We start from the raw sequence: 24,264 nt of genomic DNA, 5'->3' as shown, positions 1-24,264 counted from the left end.
GCAGTGATGTCATCCGAAGACAGGCCTGGCAAGCTGCTGATTTCCAGAGCCAGTTCCTCTCCATCAACGGCATCTCCATCTCCACCTCCACTGCTTAATGTGCTGCAGAGCTTGTTGCACTGGTTGGACAAGGTCTCACCATCACGTGTTTTGAAGTTAGGCAGCGCGCCAGATCTGCTTCTCACTTCACTCAGTGTTTCAAACCTTCCCCTTAACGACTCGATGTTGATGTGCCACAACCGCATTAAAGAAGGCACTTTCCAGCCCCTTCATGGCGTCTCCGGTGGGCTTGTCTGGGCCTCCCTGGGCACGGTGTTGCCTTGTGCTTCTAAGCCTCTTCTCTTGAAGCACAACCTCCACCTTTATCTCCTCACGTTTGTCTTTAGCAGAGGTCTGAGCTGCAGCTGTGTCTCTGTGTCTTGTCAGTGAGGTGGTTGCCTTCATGAGGTGGTTGCCGTCATGAGGTGGTTGCCGTCATGAGGTGGTTGCCTTCATGAGGTGGTTGCCTTAATGAGGTGGTTGCCACATCAAGCTGCATTGTGGAGCAGACTGCAGGAGTTTGCTCATGTGGTTTTTACTGGGTGGAGGATGTCATACTGTGTAATTGTGGAAGTGGTTATGACACCACCTCCTCCGCCAAAGCTTCTGCTTCAACATCTGTTGCTTTGTCCTTGACCTCCAACGGCGCCTCCTTCGTGTGAGGGGCCTGGCACCGCACAGCCTCTCAACCAATTCTTCCAAGCAGACACTGTGGGGGCTGGACTGTCAAATAAATAAATGAATGTATTTTGGCCTGATTAGCCGAATGTTCTCTTACAACCACTGATCCTCACCCTGTACTGCAGCCAGCCACCAGGGCCATCCAGATGTTTTGGCTTCTCTTTTGGGAAGCTGTCATGTCTCCATCAACTGTTTTGACGCAGTACGCAGTGTCCTGATTGGTGGAAATCTCTTGCAGGAAGAAAAGGCTTCCAAGAGCGACCAGACCAGTCACTTTTATTCATCCATTAAAAAAAACAGTAAGTAAGAAACGGCCATGAACGACTATGAACTTTTCCTACATAGTAGAGTATTTCTGTTTTTTGGCATAGTATATTTTGATGTCTCACGACATGTATGGCAATTTTGGGCGTAGTATAATTTGACATTTTCAACATAGTATAGTATAGTCTGTTGTTTTTAGATTTTTTTTCTACGTAGTATATTTTGAACTTTTTGGATATAGTATAGTATGTTGTTTTTGGATGTTTTTCCCATAGTGTATTTTGTACTTTTTCAACATAGTGTAATACATCGTTTTTCAATGTTTGTCAGCAAAGTGTATTTTGACGTATAGTACAGTGTTTTTGAGTAACAATGTTGTTACTACAGCACTACTACAGTACTACTATGTTATTACTACAGTGCTACTACAGTACTACGCTGTTATTTCTACAGTACTACTACAGTACTCCTATATTATTACTACAGTACTATGTTATTACTACAGCACCACTATATTATTACTACAGTATTACTACAGTACTACCAGACATTTTTAAGTATACTTTTATTTTCACAAACTTCCAAACCAGTGTCCACATGGAAATTGTTTCCACGGCGATGTCTTATCAAGGCACTAAATATAAAAACACAATCTGGGTTAGCTTAGATTAGTTGAGCATCATGTTGGCTGCGAAACAACCAATGAGCTTCTCACAGAGAGCTAGCAGGCTAGCGGCTAGCGGCTAGCGGCCTCCTGTTCTGACAATTAAGAAGGAGCCATTTTGAATTTCACACATTTCTCTGTAATAGCAAAATGTGTTAGCATCACGCTGAGCGCTTTGATCTTCCACGTTGGTGCGTTTCTCTGTTCGTTTCAGTTCAACGTCTGTGGCGACATGCTACAGACGTGCTCAGACGGCTAACTGTTAGCATCAGTAAAAATATAGAATTGTGTGGTTGATGAAAAACTACATTTCATATACAAACATACAGGAAGTGCAAATTACATCACCCCCCCGCCCTTGGGGCGTTCGGGCTTCTCGTTGTGCAGGGGTCTGAGTGTCGGGGGTCCCGGAGGTGCAGGGGTCTGGATGTCGGATGTCCTGGTGGTGCAGGGTTCTGGGTGTCGGGGGTCCAGTTGGTGCAAGGGTCTAAGTATCGGGGGTCTGGGCGGGGGTCTAGGTGTCGGGGGTCCCGGTGGTGCAGGGGTCTGGGTGTCTGGGTGTCAGGGGTTAGTGCAAGGGTCTAAGTATCGGGGGTCTGCGCATGGGTCTAGGTGTTGTGTTCCGGGTGGTGCATGGGTCTGGGTGTTGGGGGTCCAGGTGGTGCAGGGGTCTATGTGTCGGGGGTCCAGGTGGTGCAGGGGTCTATGTGTCGGGAGTCCAGGCAGGGGTCTAGGTGTCGGGGGTCCAGGTGGTGCAGCGGTCTGGGTGTTGGGGGTCTGGGTGGTGCAGGGGTCGAGGTGTTGGGGGTCTGGGTGGTGTCGGGGGTTCGGGGGAGGGTCTAAGAGTCGGGGGTCCGGGTGAGGGTCTAGGTGCTGAGCCAGGTGTGCTCCAGACACTGGGTGGCGCTGGCCCTCCTCTCGGGGTCTGGCTCCAACATGGTTGACAGGAAGTGGCTGAACTGGGCCGCCTGCTCCAGGGGCCACTCGTACTTCTCCAGGAGGACGTCAAACAAGGACCACGGGCGGAGGGAGGAGATGTGACGGAGCTCTCCTGGAGGGGGGACAGGAAGTCAGACAGCCAGACAGGAGGTCAGACAGACACAATCAGACAGACAGACAGGCGGGCAGGAAGTCAGACAGAATCATACATCATACATCATCATACATCACAACATAAATCAAGGTATTCTCCCATTCCTTTTGGACTTATGGCGTGATATGTATCTCATGGGTTCTAGATGTTTAACAATAAGAGAGAGGTCAGCACTGCAAGAGGTTTCTGAGCCAGTACTTTGCAGGATGTATCTTTACTCCATGTCCAGGGTGGAGGATGTGGACGTAGCTTTTGTAGTGGAAGAGTTAGAGAATGTGCTTAGCAGAACACATTGTTTTGGCCATTGAAATAGTGGTTTGAGCGTAGCTTTCTCGTTCAACGCCACTCCCAAGGGAGTGGCGTTGAACGAGACTGTCTACCAGACTGTCTACCAGACTGTACTGTCTGGTAGACAGTACTACTTAATCAGATTAATTGTTGGAATATTCTGCAAAGAACACGCTTCACACCCAGATTCTATAAAAGGGTTTGTATCTGTATATTTAACCAGTCTTGTCCTCTGCAGAGACAAACTCAGATCTTTTTATAATAAATGATCTTAAAACAAAAGACTTCTTCTCACAGCTGATTTTTCCACCACAGATTTGGCATCACGAACAGGATTGGAAAAAGAGCAGAAAGGAGGACATTCCTGCGCCTCCATGCAGCAGTGTCGTAGGGGCGGCGATCCTTCCAGCAGATCGGAAAAATTGGCCAAGGTAAGCGTTTCGCTGATTTAAATTCCATTTGAGGGAGGAATCTTTTTTTTTTTCCCTCTGATGACATGAGTAAGATCAGAATCAATGTGGCTCTCCAAACAAAGAACAAATTAAGTGGAGAAGAGGTACCAACAAAATAAAATATTTTAAAAAAAAGACAAAAAGACAAAGGAAAAAAATCTTTTGAAACCAAAATAACCAAGGTGAAAAGGGGAATGACAGACGCCCTCAAAATGCTTCCATAGGTCTGTACAGATAGCAAACGGACTCAGGACATAAGAAGTTTTGCTTCGGATACCACTGTGAACAGAGAGCGAGGGTCTGTAGCCCGCCAGAGAGAGATAAGACTAGTGGTTATTGTACTGTCTGCGTGCCACTAGAAAGGTTGAAAGATTAACCTCAGGCCTGTGTGAGCCTGGAAATAAATAGGTAATATTGAGGCTGGTTATTGAACTTACAGGTTTGTCCTGGAAACGTGGTGTGTTGTACCACTATACCTAGGGGGTATTAGTGGTACAGCTATGAAATCCTGGGTGAATTGCAAGTGAGTCAAAAGCCAAAGGACTATAAAAGCATAACTAAAATTATGAGCAGAGTCTAGAAACTCAAGTAATAAAACAAAGTTCCCGCTCTAAAAAGTAGACTGATAATAAAATAGCCAATACTGGCCTCGAAGGAAAGTACGGGCGGAAGTGAGAAAAACTGGGCAGCTGCCAAAAAAGACAAAAAGAGATACAGTAGGAATACACAGAAAATATTTTTGCCTCAGAAACTGGGATATTCCATAGAACAGGATATTATTAAGAAACAAACAAGGAAAGGGGTCGCCTTTTGCATGTGTTTGTTTTTAACAGTATTTCTTGTTTAGTTTGCTGGTAGATTTGGAGAATAATAGAAGAAAGAGTAGAGCAAGAATAATAGCTATATGAATTCTGAAGAGGTGTTAGGTGGGGAGGAGTAGCTGGAGCTCTCTGGATTTTTTTTCCACCACACTATCTCAAATGATTGTCGCTGCTTCCTTCAACAACCTCTGGGTGAAGGAGACCAGACATGAGCAGCTCAGTGCTCTATGGTTACACTGTTTGGAATAAAAGGGTGGGGGGGTCACCCTGGTCTCCCGGTCCGTTCATTTATTTTTCCACGAACCCTAACCCTAACCCATAAAAAGAAACATTGTCACTCATTGTGATCTGCTAATGGGGAGTTAAGAATAAACCATTCACTCATCCCCTGCCGCAGCTCCCGGCTCCGCCCCGTGGTACTCCTCCGTAAGCTTCCCCCGGATCTGCTGCTAGAACCGGTCCGAATCTCTGCCACCCCGGTCTCGGTCGTCTCCAGGTCAGCGTTTCCTTCGATATGCCCTCGCTCTTGGTCACACAAGTGGCCCTGACCCTAACCTCACCCACGGTGAATCCCTGTTCACAGCTGCTCCGCTGCCTGTGTGGCGCTGCTATACAGGACGGTGCCCGTTTCAAGGAAAAGGTGCATTCTGGTTAACGGGTCTGGAAGTGTGTTCCCTTCTCTTTCAGCGCCTTCTTAACGGGAATATATTCCTTCCTCTTGTTCTACCCCGTCCGTTGCATAACCATGCTCAAAATATACTCCTTTGTTTTGGACACATAGCTCCTTCTTCCAAGCGGTTTACAGGATCTTCTCCTTAACTGAGACCTGGAGGAACCAAACCACCCTAGAGTGTGGTGGTGCGCTTGCGGGTGCTTTTGTTACCAGAGGCAGTGGTCAGTTCTATCCCCAGGTCACGGCCCCGGTCAAAGGCAAGACCATCCTCCTAATTCCGACTTAATCAGCCTTTCAATGAACGCCACTGTGGAGGTGCCTTCGGAATCCTCCGGGCCCGCCATTCCAAGTCGGATACTTAACCAGGTAATGCCCATTGATTAGTAAGCAGCCGGGTGAGGGCATCCCTGACCCCAACGTCCCATCGTTCTAAATCTGCCATGGTTTCCTTCATCTCTGAGCTTCACTTCACTTTCTATCCCACTTGTCCAATCTTGTATTTCTAAAATTTGTCCATTTGTTTTTAATATCTTCTCGAAAACACGCTCCGGCTCTGGAGCCCTATTCACTGTTTGTTGCTGTACTTGACGCTCAGATACACAAACTTTTTCACATTAGACTCTGTTGGGTTCCAGTGTTTTTTCTTCCGAGGTTTTTGAGGCCAGAATAGATAGAAACGTCGTCCAGAGATCCATACTTTTCAGTGTTCCAGGTCTGGACCTTTTTTGGTCACAACCCTTCACTCACCACTACACTCACCACTACACTCACCACTACATTCATTGAGTCCAAAGTTTTCTTTTCTCTGCAGCCTCCATCTTGTCCTGTTTGGGGGGCGCTGGCTGCAGCTTGTGTCTCCATTTCTGGTTCTGCTCCATTTCTTAACGCGAACCCTCTTCTTACTGTTGTCCCCGTTCATTACTACATTGATGTACAGTACTAACCCTCCTGTTGAAGTACTAACCCCCCTGCTGAAGTACTAACCCTCCCGCTGAAGTGCGAAGCCTCCTGTTGAAATACTCAGCCTCCTGTTGAAGTACTCACCCTTCCTGTTGAAGTATTCTCTGGAGTACTTCCCAGACAGAGCGAAGGGCAGTGGGATTGGACCGAGCAGCTCCATGATGTGAGCAATGTGATCTGTACATACAAAGTACATGTTAGTATGCAGTACTACGCTGCACTTTACAGTACTACAGAGATACTACTTCACACTGTTTATTTCATGAAGAACTTCTATACTCTAAAACATTGAAGTACAAAATCGACTTTTTTCAAACCTATCATTTCCTTTCATCTGTGTACCAGAACCCTAACCCTAGGAGACCTAACCCAAGGAACCCTAAACCCAGGAACCTTAAACAAGGAACCCTAACCCCAGGAACCCAAACCCTAGGAGCCTAAACCTGAACCCTAGGAACCCTAAACCCTATTGTGATTGGCTGAGTGTGACAGAGCATTAAACTAACAAAACAAAAAAAACCCAAGTCTAGTACATATGGTTGTTTTTGTAATAGTATAGAGTTGAATAGTAGTACATATGGTAGTATTTGTAGTAGTATAGAGTTGAATAGTAGTACAAATGGTACTATTTGTAGTGGTATAAATTTGAAAAGTCGTACATATGAGAGTATTAGTTGTAGTGTAAAGCAGAATAGCAGTGCATATTTTAGTATTTGTAGTAATATAAAGTAGAATAGTAAAATTGAATAGTAGTACATATGGTAGTATTTGTAGTATTATAAAGTAGTATAGTAGCACATATTGTAGTATTTGTAGGAGTACCTTCATCTCTGGTGTACTCCTCTCCTGAGTGTGGTTCAAACAGATAGTCTCCTGTCGCCAACTCAAAGGCCTGAACAGGAAGAGGAGTCAGAAACAGGAAGTAGAGTCAGAGACAGGAAGTAGAGTAAGACAGAAAGTAGATTCAGAGACAGGAAGTAGAGTAAGAGATAGGAAGTAGAGTCAGAGACAGGAAGTGGAATCAGAGACAAGAAATGAAATCAGACTGGAAGTGGAATGAGACAGGAAGTAGGGTCAGAGACGGAAAATCAAACTAGAAGCTGAACAGGAAGTAGAATCAGAAACAGGAAGTAGAGTCAGATACAGGAAGTAAAACAGCAATTAGAATCAGAGGGCGCATTCCGAGTCTGGGTGCAGAGAGGGAGCGATTGCGGCACATTTTGCGCACCTGTCTCCCTCGCCGATGTAGAGGAAGTAGTACAGGAAGTACAATCAGAAACATTAAGTAGCGTCAGAGACAGAAAGCAGAACAGGAAGTAGAATCAGAGACAGGAGGTCGAGTCAGAGACAGGAAACATAACAGGAAGAACAGGAAGTCGAGTCGCAGACAGGAGGCAGAACAGGAAGTAGAGTCAAAGACAGGAAGTAGAGTCAGAGACAGGAAGTGGAACAGGAAGTAGAGTCAGAGACAGAAAGTAGAGTCAGAGACAGAAAATAGAACAGGAAGTTGAGTCACAGACAGGAAGTAGAGATACAGGAAACAGAACAGAAAGTACAATAGGAACTACAATCAGAGACAGGTAGTAGAACAGGAAGTAGAGTCAGACAGGAAGTAGAGTCAGAGACAGAAAGTTGAATCAGAGACAGAAAGGCAAACAGGAGGTAGAATCAGAGACAGGAAGTAGAATCAGAGACAGGGAGTAGAGTCAGAGACAGAAAGTTGAATCAGAGACAGAAAGGCAAACAGGAGGTAGAATCAGAGACAGGAAGTAGAATCAGAGACAGGGAGTAGAGTCAGAGACAGGAAGTACTCACCATACACGCAGTACTCCAGATGTCGGCAGCCGCTCCGTACTCGGCTCCAATCAGAACCTCCAGCGCTCGGTACTGACGGGTCTGGATGTCCTCAGTGAAGTGCTTGTACTGGGGGGGAGGGGTGATAGTATTCTATCTCTCCTATTCAGGTCTTGTTGTCGCCAAGAAGCAAATTTGAATTGAGAGGATGATAGCGGTTAGCTACTTCACCTTGCCTTGTTCCTACCTCCCAGCATGCATTACACCTACCTCCCAGCATGCATTGCCCAGGTCAGCGATCTTCACGCGCAGCTTGTCGGCGTTGCTGGGATCCAGCGGACTGAGCACGAAGTCTGCAGCGCTGCAGGCTGCCGGAGGTAGAGGGTTAGCATCCACACACAGCTAGCGGTAGCGTGTACCGTGTAGCATGTAGGGTGGAGCTCACCGTCGCGGCCGCTGTCGTAGCCCGACACGGAGGACGCCGCTGATTCCGAGGTCGCTGATGTCATCGAGCCAGAGATCCCCGACTGGCCGGAGGCGGGACTGGAGAGGCGCCAGTGGGCGTGGCCATTGCAGCCCGCCTCCAACCAGGAAGAGGCGGAGTCTGGGCTGACCTTGCTGTTAACTGTGGAAGCGGAGAAAGAGAAGCCTTCTGATAATACAAAGGAAGATGAAGAGATGAGATAGAGGTAGAAAGTAGTAGTACTAACTCATACTACCGGTCCTACATTAGTACTTATTGTCCTAGTAGTAACATAGTACTAATACTACTAAGAAAGTAGTAGTGCTAACTCATACTACCGGTCTTCCATTAGTACTTATGGTACTAGGAGTAATGTAGTACTAATACTACTAACTAGTAGTAGTACTTACTCATACTACCAGTCCAACAGTTGTACTAATGGTACTAGTAGAAACATATTACTTATACAACTAACTAGTAGTAGTGCTAACTCATACTACCGGTCCTACATTAGTACTGATGGTACGAGGAGTAACGTATTACTAATACTACTAACTAGTAGTAGTACTAACTCATACTACCAGTCCTACATTAGTACTAATTGTACTAGTAGTAACGTAGTACTAATACTACTCACAGTTGGTGATGTCATCGGTTTGAGATGTCACATGATCAAGCTCTTCCATTTTCTGGAGGAGAGAGAGAGACATACTGTGGTGAGATAGGCCGGTGGTCAGACAGTGGATGGCGAGACAGGATGGGTGACACCAGGGCAGGGGTAAGACAGGGCAGGGGTTAGACGGAGAGACGTGAGGCAGTATTGTAGAGTAGTAGTACATTCTGTAGTGTTGACTCAGTAGAATCTCAGTTCAGTACTGACCCTCTACTGACCCCGTACTGACCCTCTACTGACCCCGTACTGACATCTGGACAGTTCAGTAACTTCCTCCATGGAAGCCTCTCCTCTCCTTCTCCTCCTTCCTTCCTTTCTTTCTTTCTTTCTTTCTTTCTTTCTTTCTTTCTTTCTTTCTTTCTTTCCTCCTTCCTTCCTTTCTTTCTTTCTTTCTTTCCTCCTTCCTTTCTTTCTTTCTTTCTTTCTTTCTTTCTTTCTTTCTCCTCCAACTCATGAAGCTGGAACACTAGTTAGCATTAGCATTAGCATGTGGGTGGAGTGATATGAGGGAGAAGTGGTTGCCGTGGCAACGATCATTATTCAGAACTAACTGACCAACCGATCAGAACGCAGTATTACACAGATGAGTACAGAAGTTGTACTATAGTAGTACTGTGCAGTACTGCGTAGTACTGTATACTACCTGCAGGTGGAGATGTCTCTCCTCCATCAGTTTCTGGTGTTTTCTGCTTTTCCTTTTCAGTTTCTTCTTCTTGTTTTTGGAAAGTTTTCCAACCTACACACACACACACACACACACACACACACACACACACACACACACACACACACACACACACATACACACACACACACACACATACACACACACACACACACACACACATACACACACACACACACACACGTTAATAATAGACATGTTAATAATAGACATGAACGACAGCAGCGTTAAAATGCATGCTGGGAAATCTGAAATGCCAGGATGTGACTGAGGACTTGAAAGAGGGTGTGTTCTGTCTCGAGACAGGAAGTTGGAGATTCTCTTATTGATCCAAAACACACACACACACACACACACACACACACACACACACACACACACACACACACACACACACACACACACCTTGTTTGTGTGTTTTTCTATCTGTACGCTCCAGAACGTCAATGTGATAAATAATTATAATATTAAATAATCATGAATCACAACATTTTTTTAAGGCTCGTTATGGTTTGGAAGTGGCCACACCCAGCATACGATGCTCAGCCTATCAGATCGCACCACAAAGCAACTCACCTGAGAGCCTCTGGGAGCCGAACTGACTGGAGGGGCGGAGCCAAGAGAAGAGAGGAGGAGTTAACGGAAAGGTAAATATCAGACAGACAGATTAGAACTCCACAGAGAGAGACCGGAAGAGAGGGAGAGAGAGCCAGGTGGAGAGAGACAGATAGAGAGACAGGTGGATAGAAGAGACAGGCGGAGAGAGAGACAGGTGGATAGAGAGATACAGGTGGAGAGAAGAGAGGTGGAGAGAGAGAGGTGGAGAGGGAGACAAGTGGGTAGAAGAAGACAGGTGAATAGAGACAGGTTGAGAGACAGGTGGATAGAGGGAGAGACTGGTGAATAGTGAAGACAGGTGGAGAGAGAGACAGGTGGAGAGAATAAGACAGGTGGAGAGCGAGACAGGTGGATAGAGAAAGACTGGTGGTAGAGAAATACAGGTGGAGAGAAGAAGACAGGTGGAATTGGAGAGAGAGGTAGAGAGAGAGACAAGTGGGTAGAAGACAAGTGGAGAAAGACAGGTGGATAGAGAGAGAGAGAGAGACAGGTGGATAGAAGAAGACAGGTGGAGAGAGAGAGAGACAGGTGGAGAGAATAAGACAGGTGGAGAGCGAGACAGGTGGATAGAGAGAGACTGGTGGATAGAGAAATACAGATGGATAGAGAGAGAGACAGGTGGATAGAAGAAGACAGGTGGAGAGAGAGAGAGACAGGTGGAGAGAATAAGACAGGTGAAGAGAGAGACAGGTGGAGAAAGAGACAGGTTGAGAGACAGACAGGTAGAGAGAGACAGGTAGCAGCTGCAACGCCCCTATTCGATCGAAAGTACTGTGTTCCTTTTTGACAGTAGTAATACAGTAGTACACACATCAGAGTACAGACATAATAGTACTACTGCAAAAATAGTACACACATCATAGTACTACTGTAAAGCTAGTACACATATTATAGTGCTACCGCAAAGATAGTACACACATCATAGTACTACTGTAAAGATAGTGCACATAATTAGCTGTAGTTTAGTAGTAGATTAGCAGTAGTTTAAGTTGTATTTTTGCAGTAGTTTAGCAGTAGATTAAGTCATAGTTTAGTAGTAGTTTAAGTTGTAGTTTAGAAGTAGTTTAGCAGTAGTTTTGTAGTATAGTAGTAGTTTAAGTCGTAGTTTAGCAGTAGATTAAGTCATAGTTTAGTAGTAGTTTAAGTTGTAGTTTAGTAGTAGTTTAAGTCATAGTTTAGTAGTAGTTTGAGTCGTGGTTTAGTTATTTAACACTAGTTTAAGTCTGGTTTAGTAGTAATTTAAGTCCTAGTTTAGCAGTAGTTTAACTCGTAGTTTAGTAGTAGTTTAGGTCATAGTTTAGTAGTAGTTTAGTAGTAGTTCAAGTCATAGTTTAGTCGTTGTTTAGTAGTAGTTTAGCAGTAGTTTAAGTCGTAGTTTAGTAGTATTCCAGCAGTAGCTTTTTGGGCCACACTGAATCTGTCCATCAGCTGGCTCTTCTCACCTGGGGGGCGGAACTTGCCAGAAAGGGGCGTGGCTCACCTGAGGAGGCAGAAGGGGGCGGGGCCCCGGTGCGCTGCCACCTGGTGGCCTCAGCCGCCAGGTGCTGCACGTACTGAGGCTCCACCTCCAGAAGAACGTTCTCTGGCTTTAGGTCTGTGTGGATGATCTGACACTTGGAGTGGAGGTATTGCAGGCCCTGCAGTACCTGAAGTACAAGTACACACAGTATACATAGTACCCACATAGTACATAGTACCCACATCATACAGGGTTAGGGTTACTCTACCCTCTCACCTGCCTGATGATGCTCTTCACACACACCAGGGGGAGCCCCATGTAGTTGGACCTGATGATCCACTTGAGAAGCTGGTGACCCAGAACCTCCAGGACCATGCAGACATCTGGACCCGGGTCAGGAGGTACAACTGCTACTACAATACCACTACAGTATTATTACACACTGGGACATATTAATACAGATTATTAGTACAACTAAACCAGTGCCCCCTGGTGGTGATGGGGGTACTGCCACTGGTTGTGGCGCCAGGTCTCAGGGTTGTGAGGTGGGCAGGGGCTAGTGGGTGGAGGCATGGTGGTTAGGGTGGGGTGCAGCTTATATACACCACATGGTTCCTTTGATACTGCACTGCTTTGGGCTGGGAGTGTTCTTGCGGCCATGGGGGCAGAGGCTTTTTAAGTAGTACTATTTACGAGTTAATACTAGCTAACTACATACTAGTTAGCTAAATACTAGTAAGCTAAATACTAGATGGCCAAATACTAGTTAGCTAAATACTAGTAAGCTAAATACTAGTTGTATACAAAGTGATCAATCGTGACAGGATACGAACTCCATTGATGCCAGAAATCTTGAAGTCGTCGATCAGTTGAACGATCGTTTCTCTGTGAGGATCCGACGGGTCACTGTCCCTCACCTGGAGTATACACAGTACACAGAGTACACACAGTCAATAGAGTAAACACAGCACACAGAGTACACACTGAGTACCCACGGAGTACACACAGTACACACAGCATGACAGGATATTCACACACTGTGTGTACTGTAGTACTGTGTGTACCGTGTGTACTGGGCTTTTACAGATTAGTCCTTGTTGTGTGTGTGTGTGTGGGGGGGGGGGGGGGGGGTTCATTCAATTAGTGAGTAGAAAAGAGTAGATTAGAGAAAAAAAAAAAAAAAAAAGTACAACAGTGTTTGTTTTTTAAACCGTGTACCCAGGATCAGTGTGGCTGTGAACCTGTTGATTGGTCTAACTAGCAACAGGTAAAACCTCCACCTCCACACACACGCACACAGGAGTGTCCATCTGCTCCGGGCTTGTTCCATCTAGCCCACTCTCGAAAATAAACTGGTGTGTTTTCTAGGAGGGCCCTGGAAACACTTCTCCGGTGGGGTGTGGCAGGCGGAACTGCCACAGAGACTTTCTTATCTCAAACTCTGTCACTTCCTGGGCAGTATCCTCCACTGTTGGTAACATACTAATCTCTGACAATGCCGCTGTATTACTCAGCATGTTCCCCTTTAATTAAATAAAATCTCAAGAACCATCCAACAAGGTCACTTCTGGTTCCGCCCCCTCGGAAGACAGGTGGACGGACACACACACGCACACGCACACGCACACCACCAGCACCAGCACCTGCTTTGAAGGCACCCCAGCACCCTCCTGGTTGCATCCCTCTCCTTTTCTTCCTCATTTACTGCCATAACTGTGACAGTAAGAGGCCACGTAACCTATTACTGTTCCAGTTTTCCTGGACTTAATTAAATCTGTTTTGTCATAGATAGATGTTGTCATCTGATGTTTCTATGTTTATGTTTTTCCATTTACATGTCCTTGTTTGTTTCTATGTTTATGTTTTTCCATGTACACATTGTTTGTTTCTATGTTTATGTTTTTCCATGTACGTGTTATTGTTTGGTTCTATGTTTATTTGTCTCACCCGTGGTGATTCTCCCCTCTTGGAGTAGTAATGATGATTAGCTGTTTATAAACCAAAACATGGTAAGATGGTTCTCCAAAGAGGGGGATTGGTGGTGGTTCTCAAAAAAATTATAAATAAATAAAATATATTTTAAAAAGTAGTGTAATAAGTAACTTATTGTTTATTATTCTAAAGTCAGTGCTTAAGTGCAAAACTGTTTAGGTGTGTTGTTTAAATATTCTCATTTATTTGTTATTATTTATAATTGTTATTATTCAAATAAAAGTTACTCATTGAGAAACAAGTGTTTTTCTCTATAAATCAAGACTCAATAGCTTAACACTGGCAAAACCGTCAGTGCTGAAAAAAATTAAATGTTTAAATCGAAAATCAAATGGTGGATTTGGAGAATCCTGACACCCTAGTCTGAATGCATAGTGATATGGAGGCTGACAGGGAACCAGTCTCAATACTGATGGTGTCATTATTCTATAGACATTACTCTGTGCAATCAACATTAACTTCATAATGAGAAGTAAAAGCAAAAACGCTGTGTATTGCTCCTTTAAGTACTATTTTAACTCGTAAAGCTGTATTTGCCTTGTTTAGGGCCAAGCAAAAATTATTGGAAGAAGGCGACAAGGCTTGACGCATGCTGGCAGGAGGCTGGAAGCTCCATCCCAGCGTGAAGAGGTTTCTACATCAGCCTCCGTTCATCTGAGTCCCACGTGGACAAGCAGGAGATGGAAGCGTTTCTCACTCCCCTCAGCCTCCAACCCTGGAGGGGTGGTGCTCACACGTGATCAGCCAATCACACGTGATCAGCCAGTCACACGTGATCAGCCAATCACACGTGATCAGCCAATCACGATGGAGGAAATGACCCAAGCTGTTCAGAGTCTCTGATGACCTCACAGCTGAGTTCTACAAATCCTACGTAGCAGAGCCCTGGGAGGACATGGACAGGGGGGACTTCCTTCCCCTTTAACAGGGGCCTTTTCCTCCATCAGAAGCTACACCCAATCAGACACTGGGTGTGGCAGCTCCGCCCAAAACGTGAGACGTTTAGTGAAAAAGGAAGCAGCAAAGACCCCCCCTACAGTCACTCTCACTCTAGATGCAGAGAAAAGGTTGGACAGGAAGTCGGGTAGACAGGAAGTAAGGAGGTCAGGTAGACAGGTAGACAGGAAGTCGGGTAGACAGGTCGACAGGAAGTCAGGTAGACAGGTAGACAAGTAGACAGGAAGTCAGCTAGACAGGAAGTCAGGGAGACAGGAAGTCAAGAAGTCAGGTAGACAGGAAGTCAGTTAGACAGGTAAACAGGTAAACAGGAAGTTGGGTCGAAAGGAAGTCAGGAATTAAGGTACTGTGGAAAGAAAGTCAGAAGTCAGGTAGACAGTGAGTCGGGTAGATAGGTAAACAGGAAGCCAGGTAGACAGGAGTTCAAGTAGACAGGTTAACAGGAAGTACTTACGCAGCGCAGCAGTCGGATCTCATCCAGCGCCGTCTCAGTGTACTGCAGAGCGCTTTTTACTACTTTCAGCGCTACAAACCTCTTCTTCCTGTACACAAAGTACACACAGTACACACAGTATACACACAATACACACAGTACACACAAATTACACACAAAGTACAGACAGTTCACACATAGTGCACACAAAACACACAGTACACACACTATTAAAAACTTTGCATTACATCATTGATATCTTTTGTCCAAATCCAAAAGAATCAAACATATAAAAATTGTGTATTGACTGTGTATTTACTGTGTACTTAGTGAGTACTAGTGCATACTGCAGGTCCCAGCTCAGCCACACAGTGGAGAGGTGTGTATTTACTGTGTATTTACAGTGTACTTAGTGAGTACTTGTACGTACTGCAGGTCCCAGCTCAGCCACACAGTGGAGAAGTGTCCCCATCCCAGTTTGCGAACGACATGGTAACGACCGTTGAATAGATCCCCGATCTGCACCGGGTAGTACCCACCTGGTACAGAGTACACAAAGTACACAAGGATCGGTGCATCTCTAATAGTCAACAAGTTTAAGAGATAAGTAATGTATATTGGTGATCACACACATTCGATACATTAAAAGTTACGTTGAAAGAGCAGTTAGGGTTAGGTTGTTTGGGGATGAGGGTTAGGGTTAGGTTGTTTGGGGATCAGGGTTAGGGTTAGGTTGTTTGGGGATGAGAGTTAGGGTGACGTTGTTTGGGGATGAGAGTTAGGGTTAGGTTGTTTGGGGGTTAGGGTAAGGTTGATTGGGGATGAGAGTTAGGGTTAGGTTGTTTGGGGATGATGGTTAGGGTAAGGTTGATTGGGGATGAGAGTTAGGGTTAGGTTGATTGGGGATGAGAGTTAGGGTTAGGTTGTTTGGGGATGATGGTTAGGGTAAGGTTGATTGGGGATGAGAGTTAGGGTTAGGTTGTTTGGGGATGAGAGTTAGGGTGAGGTTGTTTGGGGATGAGAGTTAGGGTGAGGTTGTTTGGGGATGAGAGTTAGGGTGAGGTTGTTTAGCGATGAGAGTTAGGGTGAGGTTGTTTGGGACGAGGGTTAGGGTTAGGTTGTTTGGGGATGAGGGTTAGGGTGAGGTGGTTTGGGGATGAGAGTTAGGGTAAGGTCGTTTGGGGATGAGGGTTAGGGTGAGGTTGTTTGGGGATGAGGGTTAGGGTTAGATTGTTTGGGGATGAGGGTTAGGGTGAGGTTGTTTGGGGATGAGGGTTAGGGTTAGATTGTTTGGGGATGAAGGTTAGGGTGAGGTTGTTTGGGGATGAGGGTTAAGGTTAGGTTGTTTGGGGATGAGCCAACCCATCACTGGGTGGAGAATGTACTCGCTGCTGCTATACTGGAGGTTCCCTTCCTCACAAGTATTCCCTCCGCACAAAAGTAAAAAAAAAACTAAAAAAACCCCAAAACACAGTTAGCCAGGGGTCTGAAGGGCAAGTCTTTTATAGGACCCTTATAGTCTGATATTCAGACCACTTGGTGTTAGTGTTGGAGTTGGATAGGTTAGGGTTAGGGTTGGATGCTGAACTGGACAGAGACAGAGACAACAGAGTCTTGTGATTGTTTCATCAGACGGACGTAACCCTTCACATGCTTGTCCCGGCAACGTCCTGCTTCAATTCACAACACAACCGGAATGTGGCCCTAACCAGGTGACAAATTTGCCGGAATAGATCTCCCGGAATATAAATCCCTGCTCCCATTCACACATGACCCCATGCAGGAAATGTTCCGCAACATTTCAGGGATGGACCGCATTCATTGAATTAACTTTGATCCATTATCTTTACAGTAAAAGTTAGAGTGCACACAGAGTACACACAGAGTACACACAGTAATCTATTGTACACCGATCCATTACCTTTACAGTAATCTGAAGGATCCTCCTGCTCTTCATCATCAGACCCCAGCAGTTCAGGAGGAGGTGGGGTTAGAATTAAAGGAGGTGGAGTTAGAGCCGGAAGGGGTGGGGTTACTATGTGAGAGAGCGGGGACTGTTGAGGGGCGGGATCAAAGAGAGGCGCAGGATGGGACGATGAGGCACTGGTGGGCGTGTCCAGATGACCAGAGGAGGGAAGGAAGGTGGTGGCATTGGAGGAGGAGCCAGAAGAATTTTGGGTAATATTTTGGCAAGAATGTGCAGCTATGTTTTGGGAAGACCTGGAGGATGACTGCAGAGCATCATGGGTAATATTCTGAGGAGAAGTGGGAGGTGATAGCAAAGAATATTGACTAATATAAGGGTTTTTAGTTGATGGTGATTGGCTGTTGTGAGAAGTCTGTGTAGCCTCAGTGTCCAGAGAGTGAAGAGGGGGATTGTGGGTCAAGAGGGTGGAACTCAAGGGGCTGGGGAGCGGGGCTTCACTGCTCACACTGGGGGTACAGAGGGAGGAGCTCAGGGGACTGAAGGGCGGAGCTTCGCTGGTCACACTGAGGGTACAGAGGGAGGAGCTCAGGAGACTTAAGGGCGGAGCTTCGCTGGTCACACTGAGGGTACAGAAGGAGGAGCTCAGGGGACTGAAGGGCAGAGCTTCGCTGGTCACACTGAGGGTACAGAGGGAGGAGCTCAGGAGACTTAAGGGCGGAGCTTCGCTGGTCACACTGAGGGTACAGAGGGAGGAGCTCAGGAGACTTAAGGGCGGAGCTTCGCTGGTCACACTGAGGGTACAGAGGGAGGAGCTCAGGAGACTTAAGGGCGGAGCTTCGTTGGTCACAAGGAGGGGCGGAGCTTCGCTGGTCACACTGAGGGTACAGAAGGAGGAGCTCAGAGGACAGAGGGGCGGAGCTTCACTAGTCACACTGGGCGGCGCAGCTTCAGTGGTGAGGACGTTGGGTCTGAAAAGAACAGAACTATTACTACTACTATACTACTAGTTTACTGTACTACTATTTTGCAATACAAATAGTTTACAATAAAACTCGATTACAAAACAACTAATTTACAATAAAACTAGTTGACAATTGAAATGACTGGTTTGTATTGTATTTATGTACAACACAACTAGTACAGCTAACTCTCTCTCTCTCTCTCTCTCTCCCTCCCTCACCCACCTCTCTGTCTCCCTCTATTTATAGCTCTGAGCTCAGTTGCATGAAGTTTGTTCTTTCTTTGTGAAGTTGAGACATGCTGTGTGTGTGTGTGTGTGTGTGTGTGTGTGTGTGTGTGTGTGTGTGTGTTCTGTGTGTGTGTGTGTGTGTGTGTGTGTGTGTGTTCTGTGTGTGTGTGTGTGTCAGCGTTTTCGTTATCCGGTAATTACCGGTTTTTGACCAGAAAATCTGTTGAGGTCTGACATATTTAAATCTCTCCGTCATGATGTTCGGGAAAATAATTCCCTCTCAGCACAATTTGAATTTGTGCTGGGCGATAAAATGATAACCATAATTATTGCCATCTCTTTTGCCCCGATGTCGAAATAAAATTAGACTCGATAATTTCTATAAAAACAAAATTCCACAGATCTGTTCATTTTCGCACTCGGCAAGTTGCAACGGGAAGCCAATCAGTTTGGACGATCTAAAGGTCACCTTTCACCTCTGACCAAACACGTTTGTGGATATAGAACTAAGCCCCGCCCCCTCCCTGGTGGACAGGCTGTGCTTGTAAACACAGTAAACACACGGAACGAGACAGAGCCGCAGCGTCTAGAACTCTGAGGAGAAGCAGGAAGATGATGCGTCGCTGGGACACAAACATCCAGAGTTTGGTCTTTTTCTATATTTACGTTCCGACCCAAAGCAGACGCTAAATATTCATTGTGTAAAATATGTCGACGAGACGTCAACACTACAAACTTTATCATTTATTTCGACCTATTTGTCATATTTATTGTTTGATTTGATCAAAATTTTATTGAAGTGAAATGTTTAATAAAGCGGCTGCACTTGTTACTTGTTGTTCACGAACGGAAATTATTTGATTTCAAGTCGTAATATTTGTAATATTTCTTTATTTATTTATTTTTAAAATGGCCCTAATGGGACTTATTTTAATTTGAATAGTCAATAAAAAAATATTAATCATCCACATGCCTTGATGATGTCATTCTCTATAAAACCTGCTTATCAGTTGTTTTTAAGCTCAATGAACACAGATAATATTTGACCGGAATCTCGAATGATTCCTGATTGATGAATAAAACTGACTGATCATTGATCAATACTGAATATTGATCCTTACCAATAACCAATCAAAGCTCAATAATCTAAATATTAATCTAAGATCAGATTCATATTTGTCAACCTTGAATGAAACTGGATCCTCAACAGATACTGACACATAGTAGACTATATTCTACTATCCATATACAATCTATGTATACCATCTATATACAGTGGGGCAAAAAAGTATTTAGTCAGCCACCAGTTGTGCAAGTTCTCCCACTTAAAAAGATGAGAGAGGCCTGTTATTTTCATCATAGGTACACCTCAACTATGAGAGACAAAATGAGAAAAAAAAATCCAGAAAATCACATTGTCTGATTTTTAAAGAATTTATTTGCAAATTATGGTGGAAAATAAGTATTTGGTCAATAACAAAAGTTCATCTCAATACTTTGTTATATACCCTTTGTTTGCAATGACAGAGGTCAAATGTTTTCTGTAAGTCTTCACAAGGTTTTCACACACTGTTGCTGGTATTTTGGCCCGTTCCTCCACGCAGATCTCCTCTAGAGCAGTGATGTTTTGGGGCTGTCGCTGGGCAACACGGACTTTCAACTCCCTCCAAAGATTTTCTATGGGGTTGAGATCTGGAGACTGGCTAGGCCACTCCAGGACCTTGAAATGCTTCTTACAAAGCCACTCCTTCATTGCCCAGGCGGTGTGTTTGGGATCATTGTCATGCTGACAGACCCAGCCATGTTTCATCTTCAATGCCCTTGCTGATGGAAGGAGGTTTTCACTCAAAATCTCACGATACATGGCCCCATTCATTCTTTCTTTTACACGGATCAGTCGTCCTGGTCCCTTTGCAGAAAAACAGCCCCAAAACATGATGTTTCCACCCCCATGCTTCACAGTAGGTATGGTGTTCTTTGGATGCAACTCATCTTTCTTTCTCCTCCAAACACGACAAGTTTTGGTTTCATCTGACCATATGACTCACAATCCTCTTCTGGATCATCCAAATGCTAAATGCGCAAACTTCAGACGGGCCTGGACATGTACTGGCTTAAGCAGGGGGACACGTCTGGCACTGCAGGATTTGATTTGAGGTTACTTTGGTCCCAGCTCTCTGCAGGTCATTCACTAGGTCCCCCCGTGTGGTTCTGGGATGTTTGCTCACCGTTCTTGTGATCATTTTGACCCCACAGGGTGAGATCTTGCATGGAGCCCCAGATGGAGGGAGATTATCAGTGGTCTTGTATGTCTTCCATTTTCTAATAATTGCTCCCACAGTTGATTTCTTCACAACAAGCTGCTTACCTATTGCAGATTCAGTCTTCCCAGCCTGGTGCAGGTCTACAATTTTGTTTCTGGTGTCCTTTGACAGCTCTTTGGTCTTGGCCATAGTGGAGTTTGGAGTGTGACTGTTTGAGGTTGTGGACAGGTGTCTTTTATACTGATAACGAGTTCAAACAGGTGCCATTAATACAGGTAACGAGTGGAGGACAGAGGAGCCTCTTCAAGAAAAAGTTACAGGTCTGTGAAAGCCAGAAATCTTGCTTGTTTGTAGGTGCCCAAATACTTATTTTACCGAGGAATTTACCAATGAATTCATTAAAAATCCTAAAATGTGATTTCCTGGATTATTTCCCCCCATTCTGTCTCTCATAGTCGAAGTGTATGAAAATTACAGGACTCTCTCATCTTTTTAAGTGGGAGAACTTGCACAATTGGTGGCTGACTAAAAAGTTTTTTGCCCCACGGTATGTCTATATACTATCTACAGTATATATACTATCTATATGCTATTTATATATACACTATATATGCTATATATATACACTAACTATATATATATATATATATATATATATACATACAGTATTTATGGATAGTATATACAGTATAAATAGTATATAGATAGTATAAATAGTATATATATATATATATATATATATATCTATAAACTATATTATATATATATATGTATATATAAATACACACACACACACTATGGATGTACCAAACAACGAGGGATGTACCGAACAACTAGGGATGTAAGGAACAACTATGGATGCACCAAACAACTAGGGATGTACGGAACAACTAGGGATGTACCGAACAACTAGGGATGTACGGAACAACTAGGGATGTACAGAACAACTATGGATGTACGGAACAACTAGGGATGTACGGAACAACTAGGGATGTAAGGAACAACTAGGGATGTGTCAAACAACTAGGGATATAAGGAACAACTAGAGATGTACCAAACAAATAGGGATGTGCCAAACAACTAGGGATGTACCAAACAACTAGGGATGTACGGAACTACTATCGATGTGCCAAACAATTAGGGATATACGGAACAACTAGGGATGTACGGAACAACTAGGGATGTACGGAACAGCTAGGAATGTACGGAATAACTAGGGATGTACGGAACAACTATGGCTGTACCGAACACCTCGGGACGTACCGAACAACTAGGGATGTACCAAACTAGGGATGTACCGAACAACTAGGGTTGTACCAAAAAACTACGGATGTACTGATCAACTATGGATGTACCGAACAACTAGGGACGTACCAAACAACTAGGGACGTACCAAAGAGCTAGGGATGTACCGATCAACTAGGGATGTACCGATCTGATATTTAATGGCTGATGAATATCCTTTGAAACACCACAGTGAAATGCCCTGCCGCTTGTTGCGCTTGAAGCCACTGCACTGTATCCACAGCCATTCACGACATGTCATAAAGTAGCAGCAACATATCATGACATACCGTAAAGAGAGGTCATGTCGTAACCAGCAGCAGCAATCATTGGCCACTGCAGTATGTCGCCGCTATGCGTCTGTACATCCGCCGTATTGGGCGGTCAAGATCCGCTAGTAAACAAATACAATGTGTATTGAGAGATCGGACTTCCCTCCAAAATCAACTGTTACTCGCTTAATTCTTAACCAAATTTATTGATATTAGTTTTTTTATAAACGTGAGAAATTGGAACATGATACTGATTTCTTATTGTAATTAAATTCAGTTACTGAGGGTGGATCTAATGAACTCTATGCCAAAACATTAACTTTCTGAATAGCCCCAACTTCCTCTGGGACATGCAGGCTCCCATCTATGAATAGGCAACATCAAGTGTAAATTATTTATAAATTCAGCTTTTGTGAGTTTCTCAAAAAATGTAGAGTTGTATATCTATTTTATTGTTATAAAGCCGCCTGGTTGCTTGTTATTGTATTAATAATATAATCTAATATAATATATTAATAAGATATTACATTATTTTATAATAATAAATTCATTAATAAAATAAACAAGACCATTTTTGTGATATCCTTTGTGTCTTATTGTACTGAGGAGACTTTTTTCCCATTTGGAACTATTTACATTATTATAAAGGTGTTCATACCGTTTATACAGTTTTCAAGCAGTTAAAAATATAAATATTACACAATTATCAATGCAGTTCGAAGCAGAAATAATTTGAAACCTTGTGTACTTTTTCTCTTCAAATAAATTAAATCATTTTGTTGGCCCTTGAATGAAACTGGATCCTCAACAGATACTGACACATAGTAGACAATATACTACTATCTATATACAATCTATGTATACCATCTATATATGTCTATATACTATCTACAGTATATATTCTATCTATATACTATCTATATGCTATTTATATATACACTACGTATATATGCTATATATATACACTATCTCTCTCTCTATATATATAGTGGAGATATATATATATATATATATATATATATATTGAGGAAAAATACATTATTTGATCATTTTTCATTCTGCCCCTAAGGTTCTTTATATGCTCATAAGTTTTTCAACTCAGCAGCATATGTGATCCTTGGAAAAAAGTAAGTGTCAAGCCCTGATATATACAGATATATATACACATTATAAACAGGATAAACATATATAGATATATACACACACTGTATATATACTCTGCTTATATACAGTATATACTAATATATATACAGTATATACTATATATATACTTGATACTATATACTATATCTATATACTTAAATGTATATCGTATCTCCAGGTACCTCCGGTGCCTCTTCCCTCTCCTGCGCTGCTTCCTGCCCGGGCAGGCCGAGCTGCGGGACAGTTTTGGGGGTTCTCCGCCCGGCGCTGCGGCCACGCAGGACATGGTGGAGGAGGAGGACGCGGAGGAGGACGCGGAGGAGGACGCGGAGGAGGACGCGGAGGAGGACGCGGAGGAGGACGCGGAGGAGGACGCGGAGGAGGACAGCCTGGTCTGGGTCTGCGGGTCTGGAGCTCAGTTCCTGGTCCGGCTCCGGCTCTGCTCGGCGCGTCGGTGACAGCTGCAGGAGGCTCCGCCTGGCACCAGCTGGACGCCCGCGCCCGCGCACGAGCCTGGGTGCGCGCGCGTCCGCGCACGTGGGCCCGTGCGCGCGCCCGCGTCGCCCCCGGACGGCCGCGCGGCTCCCGGGCCCGAGCCGCCGCTCGGCGCCCAGAGCGGGCCGCGCCGGGGCGGGCCGCGCCGCGTCGGGGCGGGCCGCGCCGGGGCCGGGGCGGGCCGCGCCGGGGCCGGGGCGGGCCGCGCCGGGGCCGGAGCCGCTCCGGTTATTTTTGGCCGCCGGGCTCCTCTCCCTTCATGGAGATCAGCTGCCGCCGCGGGCTGCCGGCGCGCGCACGCGCAGCGAGCAGCGGCAGCGGCGGCGGTAACCAAACCCTGGTCCGGGCCCCCAAACAGAGTCCGTTAGTCCGTTGGTCTTAGTTCGGACACTCACGTGGTCCGTTCGATATCTTCGTCAATACAGATGTGAATGTCGCCGCCAAATAGTTCAACTTTTATTCACCAACTTTTTCACATCGCATGAGGCTGGAGGCGGAGTTGACACGTCAACCAGCGGATCCCACGGTGACGGCGAACAACGTTTGTTTGGAAAGGTCCGAGACGGGTTTTTTTGGACGCTCAGATTTCCCAGTTTACCTGAACGCAGCATCAGCTGCAGCCGCTCCTGCTGTTTGAGCCCCGTGAACAGAACTAGATCAAATAGAATAGAACTGAATAGA

General features: G+C 44.9%; 1 protein-coding gene across 1 annotated transcript; it reads right to left on the bottom strand.

Annotated features, from left to right (window-relative positions):
* Window positions 1–1,532: 1,532 nt before the first annotated feature.
* On the bottom strand, window positions 1,533–23,624 carry srpk3 (SRSF protein kinase 3). The gene is made up of 16 exons (XM_080014704.1): window positions 23,271–23,624; window positions 16,931–17,904; window positions 15,440–15,548; window positions 15,031–15,118; window positions 12,457–12,544; window positions 11,904–12,010; window positions 11,649–11,814; window positions 10,127–10,152; window positions 9,509–9,601; window positions 8,830–8,881; window positions 8,175–8,354; window positions 8,000–8,097; window positions 7,751–7,858; window positions 6,758–6,827; window positions 6,020–6,112; window positions 1,533–2,699 (listed from the first exon to the last, which is right to left on the bottom strand). Exons 1-16 carry the CDS (start codon window positions 23,372–23,374, stop codon window positions 2,515–2,517), a joined length of 2,541 nt encoding a protein of 846 aa, XP_079870830.1. The 5' UTR covers window positions 23,375–23,624; the 3' UTR covers window positions 1,533–2,514.
* Window positions 23,625–24,264: the final 640 nt, after the last annotated feature.

Source organism: Zeus faber (genome assembly GCF_960531495.2).
Source record: "Zeus faber genome assembly, chromosome: 15".
Taxonomy (NCBI): Eukaryota; Metazoa; Chordata; class Actinopteri; order Zeiformes; family Zeidae; genus Zeus; species Zeus faber.
Note: the sequence above shows the minus strand (reverse complement) of the source record. Positions and strands in the feature narration are given on the sequence as shown.

What these genes read in the sequence shown, in the direction of transcription:
- srpk3 (XM_080014704.1), bottom strand. Translation starts at nt 23,374, where the DNA reads ATGTCCTGCGTGGCCGCAGCGCCGGGCGGAGAACCCCCAAAACTGTCC. An exon ending in AACCGATGACATCACCAACT is followed by an intron (nt 8,355 to 8,829) that starts GTGAGTAGTATT and finishes CCGCTTCCACAG; the next exon opens with TTAACAGCAAGGTCAGCCCA. An exon ending in CTACGACAGCGGCCGCGACG is followed by an intron (nt 8,098 to 8,174) that starts GTGAGCTCCACC and finishes TACCTCCGGCAG; the next exon opens with CCTGCAGCGCTGCAGACTTC.